General features: G+C 53.6%; 1 protein-coding gene across 2 annotated transcripts in view; it reads right to left on the minus strand.

Moving 5' to 3' along the window:
- Kcnc1 (potassium voltage-gated channel subfamily C member 1) overlaps positions 1-6,304 on the minus strand; it is a 41,090-nt gene extending 34,786 nt beyond the window's left edge. For both annotated transcript variants that reach the window (XM_021167847.3, XM_029480081.2), the window contains exon 1: positions 4,543-6,304. In XM_021167847.3, coding sequence (XP_021023506.1) covers positions 4,543-5,112 — 570 coding nt within the window. In that variant the 5' untranslated portion in view covers positions 5,113-6,304. The remainder of the gene's footprint in view (positions 1-4,542) is intronic.
- Positions 6,305-12,263: the final 5,959 nt, after the last annotated feature.

Consider the following 12,263-nt stretch of genomic DNA (forward strand, 5'->3'; position numbering starts at 1 on the left):
GCCACAATGGCAACTGTTTCCTGCTTCCTGTGTGCTGTGACTACCAGCGATCATATCAGACATTCTCTCTATGAACCTCTATGGTCAGTCCTCCCAGCCAACTCTTCCTCAGTGATGGGACTGAAGACCTCTTACGAGGTACTTGGTCTGTGCTTTTCTTTACCAAAAGAGCCTCGGGGGCTTGAGGGTACAATTAAAACAAAACAAAACAAAACAAAACAAAACAAAACAAAACAAAACAACATTGGAGGACTCTTGGTAAAGAATTCCAATATCTGGATGGGCCACGCTACCATTACATGATACCATGTCTCAAAGTATGCCCTGTCCTGGGGAAGAGGGCACTTCCAGAGAAGTGCCTGTTAATAGTTCCATCTTTGCCTCATGCCCAACTCAGGACTCCCCAGAGTTGCCTCAGAAGTGGGACCCAAGGAAGAAAATAGAAGTCTTTAGCTGGGCTCTCCATTGTAACCACTAGGTGACTCTCTTCCAAGATAGCCAAGAAGAGTTAGAGCTATATCAGGTCCCAAAGACTAAGGGACGGAGCAAAGAGGCAGAGAAGAACAAGAAGATGGACAGTAGACTGCACAGAGGTAGGACTTCACCAATTTTAAGTTCATTGGCATTCATGGGGTCAAATGACCTGTGGAAAATGATACACACACACACACTCATACACGGGACACTTCCTGGCCTGCAACCTAGAGACCATTCTTGGCCTTGATATGACAATGACTAATGCTCCCAGTGACATGTAAATCACAAAGGCCTAGGGCCTCTGACCTCAGCTGACTCTCAAGGAGGTGAGGAGGGCAGGTTTCCAGCCAGCTGGCTCAATCCACCAGCTCTCACAGGCCTGCGACTTTGCATACTGCTCTTCCTCTGCCTCTCCCTGCCAACACCTGCTCACCCCTTAGTGTCTGCCCAGTGTGACTCCAGGAGGCAGCTCATTCCAGGAAGCCCCTCATCCCCTCATCTCCATAGCTACATCACCACTCACACCTTATGTGTGTCTGAGGCTGCAACATCCATCCTAGAGTGGGGCTCAGCTTGCCCCAGTTCACGTCAATCCCCAACCCCTACTCTGGAAGATCAGGGAACTAGCTGTTCTAGCCAGCACTGTTACCCCTTGTAGCTCCAATGGGCCTCCCTTCTCCAACCAAGGAGCTCCTATGTCCCACAGCCAACATCCTGACAGCTTCTTGGAGGATGTGACCTCACTGCTGGCCCATACATGCACAATTGGCCTGGCTGGAACATAGGTCTTCTGAGGTGTGACATGCAAGGAAATGCCTTCAGCCAGACATCCTGGAAGTCTGGAGGTGAAGACAGCAGGCACAGAACCCACAGAATATTATCTTCTTCCAGGTACTCCCAGGCCACACTAGGTCTCTTTCACATACAAGCACGAATAGTAACAGTGACACACAGCCAAGACCCCTCTCATAGAAAACATGCATTGTCACACATGGGACCTCATCCTTTCTTAACACATAGCCACACATAGCCTGTCACACACCTTGCATGTGCATAGGTGGTCTTTAGCACATAGCTTACACATATACACAGCCACACACACACACACGTCCACACCTGCCCACATACCTCTCAGAGATACACTGACCTGGGGTCTTATACAAAGCATTTCTTACACATGCATTCTCTCTCTTTCTCTCTCTCTCTCTCTCTCTCTCTCTCTCTCTCTCTCTCACACACACACACACACACACACACACACACACACACACAGACACACGGACACACAAATGCAAATGCACACACACACACACACCATTTCTCAACCCACATACAATCTCACATCCAGTTTCTTTGACACAAGTATCTCTCTTACAGTCACACACACACACACACACACACACACACACACACACACACACACATGAACACATAGGCACACACACATGTGCTCCCAGAGTCACATCCACCAACATATTTTTATCCTTACACACGAGGAGTCTCTCACACACCCACACAGAATCTCACACACAAGCCTTTCTAGTTTTTGTTTTACACACACAGACTATATCACACATGAGATTTGGGTCTGAAATCTAGAAAGAAAAAAAAAAGAACCCTAAACCCAGACCCACCAATCTGTGAAGGCTTTTCCAGGCTGTGAGGGGGAGGAGTAAAGAAAGGTGACAGCGGGCGGGCGGGCAGCGGCAGAGCAGAGATGGAAGGGGGGAGGAGGTGGGCAGCAGGCTGGTCTCTGCGCAGGGCTGCAGCAAGGCAGCGCAATGCAGCTAGGCCAGCCAGGCAGGCAGGCAGCAGGAGCCTGGTTCTAATCCCAGCTCTTCCTTCACTTCCACTCCTTCTATGGGTCTCAGTGTCCTCATGTGGTACCCATGCCTGTGGCCTCTCCAGGAGGCTACCAGAAAAGACAGTAGTTCTGCAATCCTGAGTGCTACCCACCAATACCCTCCTGCACCCCAGTGCCCTCCCCTCCACCTCTGACTGTCCAGCTTTTCCCTGCGTGGGTTCTTCAGTAGACGCTCACGTGAGAGTTTCCTGACTTATGGTTTCCTACTGACAGGTCCTCAAGCTGTGCTTAGGTGGTTGGTCTATCTGTCTCCATTGAGTGAAGGGGCCACCTCATAGCCTAGGAATGGCCAGTGGGTGGAGAGAGTGGGTGAGGAGAACGGATACACCTTACTGACCCTCACATACCCTGAAACATGGGTACACTGATCAAAGTAGAGTCCACAGTGGCCAGTGGAGGGGCTCAGCCTTCTGCAACCACCTTAAAGAAGTTGGGCCTACTTCAGGCCAAGGTCAAATGTGAGTGGAAGGGCTGCTCTAACCCAGGTCTTGGCCTAGCCTGTGGGCGTCTCTCTCCCAGTGTATGCTGGCTCATTCTCCCAGTCCCAGGTTCCAGCCCCTCCCCACAGCTCAGCATAGCCTCCAGTTACATAATCCTCTAGCTGTAGTGGCCTCTGTCATCAAGGAGACAGGGAAGAGGAGAGGCCACCCCTAGTGGTCCCTGGCCTTTCTGGAGAGTGGCAGGGTTGGTGGCCATCTCAAGGAAGAATAGGGTCCCAGAAGGCTCTGGTTCAAATTTTACTAAGCCTTCTGCTTCCTACCTGACCTTGGCCAAGATCCTCAGTGGCAACATGGGAGACCAAGTGCTCTCTATCTCTACCCACAATCCCTATTCTAGGATTCAAGATATGAGATTTTGAACTGCTGCCCCCACCCTGTATGTCATTCTGTTTTATATTAGCATTAAATCTGTCAGGTGTCTGCCTGTACAGCCCTTCCTTGTCCTTGGGCACCTCAGAACCCTCCTCCTAGCTCCCAAATTTTGTCCACTGATTTGCTGATTTCAGCTTCTCCTTATTCCTCACCCCCATGCCAGCTCTGGCTCAGTTGCCTGTCTGCAAAAGAGAAGGGCCTGGGGCAGTAAGTAGATGGGCAGAGGTAGTGTTTTTTTTCCTGGAAGGGGCAGAGGTGGCTTATAGACAGGGAGGTACTGTTTCAGATTGCCAACTCTACACATCTCTCTCATCCTTGGTACTCTTCAGGACAGAGAACAGAGCCCAGGAAGACCTGGAGTGTGTCTTCCAGGGTAACTGTCTCTCTGGGGTCTCTATCTTGGTCTCAGCAACAGATGGCCCATCAAATGGCGCTTGCAGTCCACCACTCTCCCCATTTTGCAGAGGAAACTAATCCAGGGAGGCCATCTGAAGGGCCAAGGTCAGCAACAGGATATCCTTTCTCCCTTGTAACAATTTGCTGTTTCTAAAGGGGTGTGGCTGAGGAAGACACACCCACTTCACACACTTCTGGGTTCATTCCCCTTAAGGTTTTCCTCTCTGCCAGCCTCTTCCCAGGGGCCAGAGGAAGCAGGAGCTTATGGTTTGGACCTCCCCCAGGCTCTTCCCAGTCCTGGGAAGGCAGCTATTCCAGAGACCACTATTCTCTTATCTCCCGCACCCAGCCCAGATCCACACCAACCACCAAGCTCTTAACTATGAGTAGTCCCAAGACCACCTCCTCAAATGGCTTAAAGGTGGTCCCTGAGGTCTGTCTCTAGCTTCCCAGCAGGCTAAGATACTGTTTCTACTCCAAAGGCTCCCTGACCTAGGAAGAAGGAAGGAGTCTCTCCACCTTCCCCAAACCAAAGGGCAATTCATGCCTTCATGATGTACATCACGAATGCGCACTAACGAGAGTGTGGGGGTGTCACGCACACTCAAACACACACATATGCTCACTTCTTCCTACAGACTTTATCCATCCAAATACACACCAGCACACTTACATATATATGTATGCACAGTACACACACACACACACACACACACACACACACACATTCATATACAACCGGCAATACAAACTCATGTATATAAACCCAGTTATCATGGCAAAATCACCCCTTCTCTTACACACGTACACGTACACACCCCCTTCGTGTTCAGAACACTCTGGGCACTCACTGTCCACTGCACCCTGCCCGCAGGAAGCAGCAAAGGCTGCCTTTCCGGGTCAGGTTCTTCCGATGGATAAGCAGTCACTTACCCGCGCGTAGCGGGATGAGTAGGGGTCCTCGAACAGCGCCCAGATGCGCGGTTGCCAGCGGCGCCAGAAGCCGCCAGGCCGGCCATCTGGGGAGTCACTGAGCGCCAATCTCTTGGTCATCTCCAGCTCGTCCTCGCCGTCGCCCGAGTCGCCGGGGCCGTCGGCGTCCGCGTCGTCGGCGCTGTTGTCCAAGGGCGCACCGCCAAAGCTGTCCAGCGCCTCCTCAGCGTCTCGGTGCTGGCGATAGGTCATCCAGCAGCAGGGCTCCACGTCCGTCTCGTCGATGCCCCAGAAGGCCAGCTCCTCCTCGTAGAGCGGCCCGCACACGTCGGCCGGGCAGTGCAGCTTGCCGGTGCGGTAATAGTTCAGGATGTGAGCGAAGACGCCCGGGTGACGGTCAAAGAAGAACTCATCGGCACGCGGGTCATAGTCGAAGTGGCTGTGGGCGTCCGGCTCTGCCAGCCAGGCAAGCCGCGTGCCGGGCAGCGTGCGCAGCGTCGAGCGGTACGTCTGGTGGCGCGTGCCGCCCACGTTGATCACGATGCGCTCGCTCTCGTCCCCTTGGCCCATCGCGGCGCCCCCTTAGGCATGGCGCGGCCCAGCGACACCCATGGGAGCTGCCGCCAGGGGGAGTTGGCGACGGGGAGGGGGGCGCAGGGCCTCTTCCCCCCTCCCCCCAGCCGTCGGGGGGCACAGAGGACCGCGGCTCTGGCCACCCACCCCAAACAACGAGCCAAGCCCCCTCAGGGGGAGCTGTCAGGCAGGTGCGGGTCCAGGGGTGTGTGCACCGGTTCCCTAGGGTCTTTAAGGCGCCTAGTGTGAGAGGGATCTGGCCTGGCTGCGGAGGAGGCAGTGGAAGAGAAGAGGGAGGTAAAGAAGGAGGGAGGGAGGGAGTGGGGCGGCGCTCAGCGGCGAGGCCCGGGAGGAGGGGAGAGAGGATGGGGGGGCCGGGCTCCCGGTATCATCTCAGCGGGAAAAATGGAGAAACCGACACAAAGCTTTTTAGGGGAAGGTCAGCTGCTCCGTTTCGGGGGCCGGACCGATAGACCAGCCCCAGCTGGGAAAGAGGGGGTTACGAGAAATCCGTGCTTGGCTCTGCGGTGGTCGCTGCAGCGCGCTCCCGGTGCGGTGGGGACGGATGCGGCTTGCTCTCCTCCCTGCGTGACCGGTCCCCTTCGGCTCTCCTTGCCTATCTGCCTACTCCCCTCGGTGGCGAGTGAAGCTGCCTGACCTCCCTCCTCATTCCTTCTCCCCGCCTCCCGGAGGGGATGGCGGGTCCCCTGGGTAGGGGCACCAGGGTGCTGCCCCGCGGGGCGGCCGCTGAGCGCAGCACCTTGTGCGCTCGGGCTGGGTCAGGGGTTCCGCTGGGCTGCGTTGGGACTCAGGCTTCCGCGGCGGTGCTGAAGGGACAGCTCCCGGACGGCTGCGGAGCTGCGCTGGGCCGAGCGAAGGTTCTCCCGGCCGGGTTTGCTTGGCGGGGCCGGCGGGCACTGGCTCCGGTGTCTCTGCGCCCCGCACTCCGCTCTCTGCTCTGGGAGGGCGGGTGGCGCTGGCAGCCGAGGCGAGGGGCGCTGCCGAGGTCGGGCCCGGTAGGCGGGGGTGGCAGGTCCGGGCGCGGCGCAGCAAAGCTGGTGAGGCCAGGGAGGCGAGGCGCGGAGCGGCCACTGCCGCCACCGCCGCCGCCGCGCCGCTGCTGCCTCCGGGCTGCTGCTCCGCTGCCTGCTCGCTTGCTCGTTCGCGCGGTCCGCGTCCAGCCCGCGGCTCTCCGGACACGGGCACACGGCGCGCGCAGCCGCACTCGCCCCCGGAGGGAGGCGCCGCGCTGGGTCCTAAAAAGCCCTGATTCTGCGCCCCCCTCCGAGGCCGGCACCGAACCCCGCCTCCCTCAACCCTGGCGCTGGGGGCGCCCGCCCTTCGTTGCCTCTTGCTCGGTGGGGACCCGCCGACGCTCCGCCCTAGGGGAGCTCCACTTGTTGGGCGGAGGCTCCCAGCGAAGTCTGGGCCCGCGCCCCCGGGTCACACCGAGGTGAGAAGGGCGGCGGCCAGCTCCTCTTCTAACCCAGGAGCCATCTGATACCCTGAGCAGACAAGCCATTCCTTGACCAGGACGAGACTGACCTCTTAAGGAATCTTTTAATACCGACCCTTCCCCGGGAAGCCTGAAGGCCCAATGATTCTTTCAGAGATAACTTCTTACAGGGACTGTAAAATAATACCCTTTTCACCATCCCTCTGTCCTAACTCACCATTAATGATCAATCCCGAGCCCCTCTTGATCTCTTTGGCCCCTTTCAGGCCTTGAACCCTTCTTGATTCTAGGGTGGCTTAGTCACAACAATGACAGACAGACCTCAGTTTACCCAGAAAACTGAACTACCTTATGAAAACATGCACAAAGACTGCTCAGCCCCTTGAATACTGGCGGCCTCGCTCCCCTTCAGGCACTCTGGGTGGTGAGCCACGCATGTCCAGGGCTGTGGTCCCTACATACTGGAAGTTAATGCTGGGAACAGAGATCGTATTTCTAACGTCAAAGTCCTTCTGGCCCACGCTTGCCACTCACGCCTAGGTTTATTTAATCAACAGTCATTAGCTCTCATTCCGTACTTGCTCCAGATTCTCTACCAAGTACAAAATCACACGGGACAAGTCAGACCCAGCTCTCAACCTCCAGGGACTCCCAGCTTTTTAAAGAAGTGAGCAGGTGGGATTGAGAGGGACTGGAAGGTCAGGCCCAGCTCCAGAGGCCGCTGGGCTATGAAAGATACTTATTGATCCCTGTCCACTACAATCGAACAGGCTGCCCCGGCACAGGGGATTTAATTAAGAAGCGAGAGACTCTTACCTGTTGGCTAACAGTGCAGACAGCTGTCTGTCTATACTGACCCCCAGGCACTGTTGCGAGCCTAGGGACAAACCTGTGACATATCTCCCCACCTGATCGTGGGAATCAGAGCACTAATTAAAACAGATCTTCATGTCACAGGGGGAAAGTGTGGGGAAGTAGAGAGGGGGTGAGAGGCGGGAGGCAGAGAGGCAGAGTTATCAGAAAGGGGCAGAGGTGGACAGACAAAGAAGAGAAAAGTCTGAGGAGACCTCTTCCCTCTGGAAACTAATCACAGCGTTCCTCCAGACAGCCATTCCCTTTGGTCTCAGAGTGAGGCAGGATAGATGGCTTTCAGTGCCCTTCTCTCTCTGGCCAGAGTCTGTCCCATCCCCTGGTCCAGAGTGGTGCACCTCCAGCCTGGCTCCAATTCAGATCCCTAGGACAGTGGCTTTCAGGATGCTTGGCCCAATCCTAGGATTAATAGAGACCCCGGAAGTGAGATTTTTTTTTAAAGAGACATGCAGAGACAAGGGCATGTACAATCTCAGCTGTGAATGGTCAAGAGGCAGACCGAAAAAGGGGCTTCCCTAGACTCTTCCTCAGGAAACCTGAGGAGACAGCCACAGGGGCTCAGGCTGCCCCCTCTTCCCTGTCTGCAAAGCCACATAGGAGCAGAGCTTGGCTCTCCAAATGTCTCTCTAGTTGAGCTCTCTTTATCAAAGGACTGCCTGTGCCTCCAGAGCTTCCCTCCACAGAGCCCCGGACAGGGAAGTCCCTCACTGAAGTGTAAGTGATTCACAAAAGGAAACAGGCTGGGACCCTAGAGTTCTGGCTTTAGAGGCTCCAGATGTCTAGACTCTTTAACTGAGACCGAGTCTTGAGTGAGGACTTACCAAGAAACTCTGAGAGGTAGGCACTAAGCTCCAGTCAGACTCTACTCCATGGTGAGGAGCAGTGGGCACTATGGTGGGACCTGGGCATGGGAGAAAGCAGATGGAGAAGAGATCAGGTCTTGGATGGACAGAGAAAAATCTCCCAGTGGAGAAAGTTGGGTACCGATGACTCTAACTCTGGAGGATGTGCCAGAAAAACATGGCTGTGCCAGGGCTGGAGGGAGAGAGCATGGGAAAGGGGTCACAGCACAGTCCGAGAGTTAAGCAGGCTGGGCTCAGATGGGGAACCCTCCCCGAAGTGCCCCACTTTCAGAGTCCCACTTTGGTCTCTGATGTCACCCCCTGGTCCTAGGCTTCAAGGAGTGCTCCCTCTTCTGTACCCCAAGCAGGGCATAAACGTCCCTTCTCTCACCTCCCCTTCACACCAAGAGAAGGCTGACATTCACAGAAAGCCCAGAAAAACCAAGATGAAAGCACAGGGGGAAAAAAAAAAAACAAGGAACAGAGAATCGAGGTTGCAAGGGGGTGAGGGTGGGGATTACTGACCAAGCCCAGCCTCTTCCTCAGAAATGCTAAAACCTCACCCATTCCTGCCTTTCAGCCATCCACAGTATAGCTTCCTGCCCCTTCACAAGGGAAGGCTTACAGTCCCCCCACCCCACAAAATTATCTGTGGTAGCTGTGGCTGGTTGAGGATGATCCGTCATGTCTCAGGGTTCTGAGCAAGAACTAGAATAGACTGCCTGGGTTCTAGTCTCTAGTGTCCCACCTCTGACTAACTGTGACCTCAAGAAAGCTACTCAACTCCCCCGTGCTTCAGAGACACATCACTAGATGGGATTAGCTCTTGTCTCTGCATCCTTAACTCCTATGCTCTGGGATGTTTCTGGTTCAGGCTGAAGAAGTAGGAGTGCTGGGATGCAGAAAGACACTGCCCCCGACCCCCCACCCCGTGTGGGAATAGCTCCGCTCAAAGGAAGAACTGGGCTGGATGGGAAGTAGAAAAATGTGAGGGGTACCTGAAGGCAAGCTGTGCCTATGTTGTCACACCTGGCACTTGCACACCTGCTGGGCTCAGGAACTGGCCCAAGTCCAGCCCCTCAGGCTTTTGTCCAGGTTGGCACAGGGTTTCTGTTGCTCTCCCAGGTCAGAAAGCTTCTGTGTTCCTGGTGGGTTGGACTGCCATCTTGTGGCGGGGCCTGGAATCTAACCTACACTGGCCAGCTGAACAGCTTCTGGCTACCTGCTGGGATGATGGGTCCTGGAGCTGGCAGGTGTCCTCTTCCCGAGTCAGAACTCCCTCTAGTGGGCAACAGAGAGCAAACCCAGGGACTAGAAGCGACACTGTGGGTAATTGATGACCTTGACCACTGGTTTATAGCTTGGATGGTGACTATGGTGTTGGGCTGAGCTGCCTGCAGCTGCTTCTTACAGTGAGACAGAGGCTCCAGAGAAAAGCAGAAAAGGGCTAAGGTGAAGAACACTGCGTGTGTGTGTGTGTGTGTGTGTGTGTGTGTGTGTGTGTGTATGTGCGTGTGTGCGCTACGCACGCATGCGCACATGCGTGCATGTGTGAGTATGTGTGTGTGAGAAAGATTAGACCAGGGCCATTCAACTTCTATACTGAAGACACTGCACCAGAGAACCTGTGATGCTGTGCTCTTATAATAGGCAGGATAACAGGTTCTTTCTATCCACTAGATGCCATTAGAAGCTACGTTCCTAGCCATGGCCATCAAAAATATGTAACATGAATGTCCATCAATCTGTCTTGGTTTCTCTCAATCACATAGGATGAAGCATTGGGCTACACATGTAATATTGTGTCTAATCATAGGCTGCCGGTTACTGGAGTATACATGATTTTATTTTGTGTGACATCCCTACTCCAGAACCATGCAGTACGTACACACACACACACACACAAACACAAATCCCAGAACGTTTTAAGTGAATTTCGGATGTTTGTGTTGTGTCTCCTTCACATCTATCCTGTTACCCATGGGCCACAGGTTGGACACTATGGTCGACAGTCTTCACAAGGTGTCCCTAGAGGCGTAAAAATTCCTAGGGAGGTTTGGTTGCAAACATTGTTTTGCAGCTCACTGGCTGCATACAGTAGCCACCTCGCTTCTCCAGGCTTATGCTTCCACATCTATATGAGACCACTGCTGCCTTCTGTGTTTTTAACGAGTTAGTATTTTATATTTCTCCCTGCTTCCCTCTTCTCTCAGGATTAACCCCATCCCATCTTTTAGACCAGCTCCAGTCCCTTCTCTCTCTCTCCTAGATTCCTGCTGGTCCACAGCCAGAGAACACCAGCGTGGTTGGGGGACAGGCGATCAGGCCTCCTCGAGCTTAGCCTTTGGGAGGGAAAGGATCCCTTCCCCTTCCTGCAGCCTCTAAGGATGAGATTTTGAGCGGGGATGATGAGGTCAACTTACTGCCTGAACCCTGAGTGGGGTCAGCAAGGAAATCAAGGAAATAGAGAAAGGGCCGGGCATAGACACATGCACAGGAAATCTGGGGTCCATATAAGGGAGTGTGCACTCTGATGCCACTGCTGGCAACCCAGGACCTCAGCCTGTCTGTTGGGTACAGTAGAGGGGAAGTGGCTAGCTGATCTTTATGAAGTCTCTCTAGGTGAGCTCTCTCGGGTTGTAAACATGCAGGAGAGAGAAACTGCAGTTGGGTCCACGGCCTTGGTTTTTGTCACGACTGCACCCATGACAACAGCATCCATCATTATAGACTTCACATGGAACTCCCTCTGCTCCCTGGATGCCACCTGAAGATGGTCACGAGAGCACTGTGCAGAGGAGGATGTGAGCAGCACAGGGCAGGGGCCTCTGCAGTGCAGCTGAGGTCCTCTGTGGGGTGCTTTGTGGCACACTAGTGAGTGCTGGGTGTCTATCAGCCTGAAGGTGGACTGGACAGCAGTTGTGGAGGGGCAGGTCCAGGCGTCATTGGGTGGGCCTGAAGCCAAAACTTTTTGAAAGTTACACTTTTAAAAATGGCAAAACAATAGAAAATTGGAGATTAAAGGGAATATTTATTTACATAGGAAAATATCAGGAATATTTAAACTTTTTGAAAGCTGATAGGTTCCACCAGCATTTGTAAATCCAGGGCAAAGCTTTGTTTCTTAAAAATCCTCCCTCTCTCTCTCATATGTGTATGCACATGGACACATACAGATACAGGCACACACAGACACAGACATATACAGACACACATGCACACAGACACAGACATACACAGACACACATGCACACAGACACATGCATATACATGCATTTGTGCACATACACACATGAAGCACACATGCACACACACACACAGATGAGAGAGGGAGAGAGATAGATCATGGCATGTACATGGAGGTCAGAGAACAGCTTGTATGATCTACCATGTAGTTCCTAAGGGTTAAACTCTGGCCTCAGGCTTGGCAGTGAGAGCCTTTACCTGCTGAGCCATCTTGACAGTTCTAAAAGCCTTACACTCATTCGTCTAGCAATATGCCAGTCAGTCCTATTTACTCAGAAGCTGTTACATTCAGACAAACAAACAAGCAAGCAAAGAACAACCCAGCGGTCACATTTACTGGCAGTTGTGGGGAGTCATATTCAGTTACCACAGCCCTGAATTTTAGATGGACTTACAATGAACAACCTCCCTATTTCTCCCTGGGGAACTTTTTATATGCACCAAGAAACAGCTTTAAATCTCCACCCAGGTGACAGTTTCCCAACAAGTGGATGGCACCACTTAAAGGCACAGCCCAGAATACACAAAGCAGTACTTCTCCTTCCTCTTTGGGATAGCATCTCACTGTCCCATCCAGGGCTCCACGTCCAAGAAGCCAGCACTGAAGTTGTATACCACCATGCTTGACACTGGATAAAAACAAAAAGAAAGCAAACAGAAGCCCCTACCTAGTTCTGTAGGAACCAGAAGGACTTGAACCTGGAGGACTCAGATCTCCCAATTTTGAAGCTGAC

Source organism: Mus caroli, unplaced genomic scaffold (assembly GCF_978045245.1).
Source record: "Mus caroli unplaced genomic scaffold, Mus_caroli_1 scaffold_8, whole genome shotgun sequence".
Taxonomy (NCBI): Eukaryota; Metazoa; Chordata; class Mammalia; order Rodentia; family Muridae; genus Mus; species Mus caroli.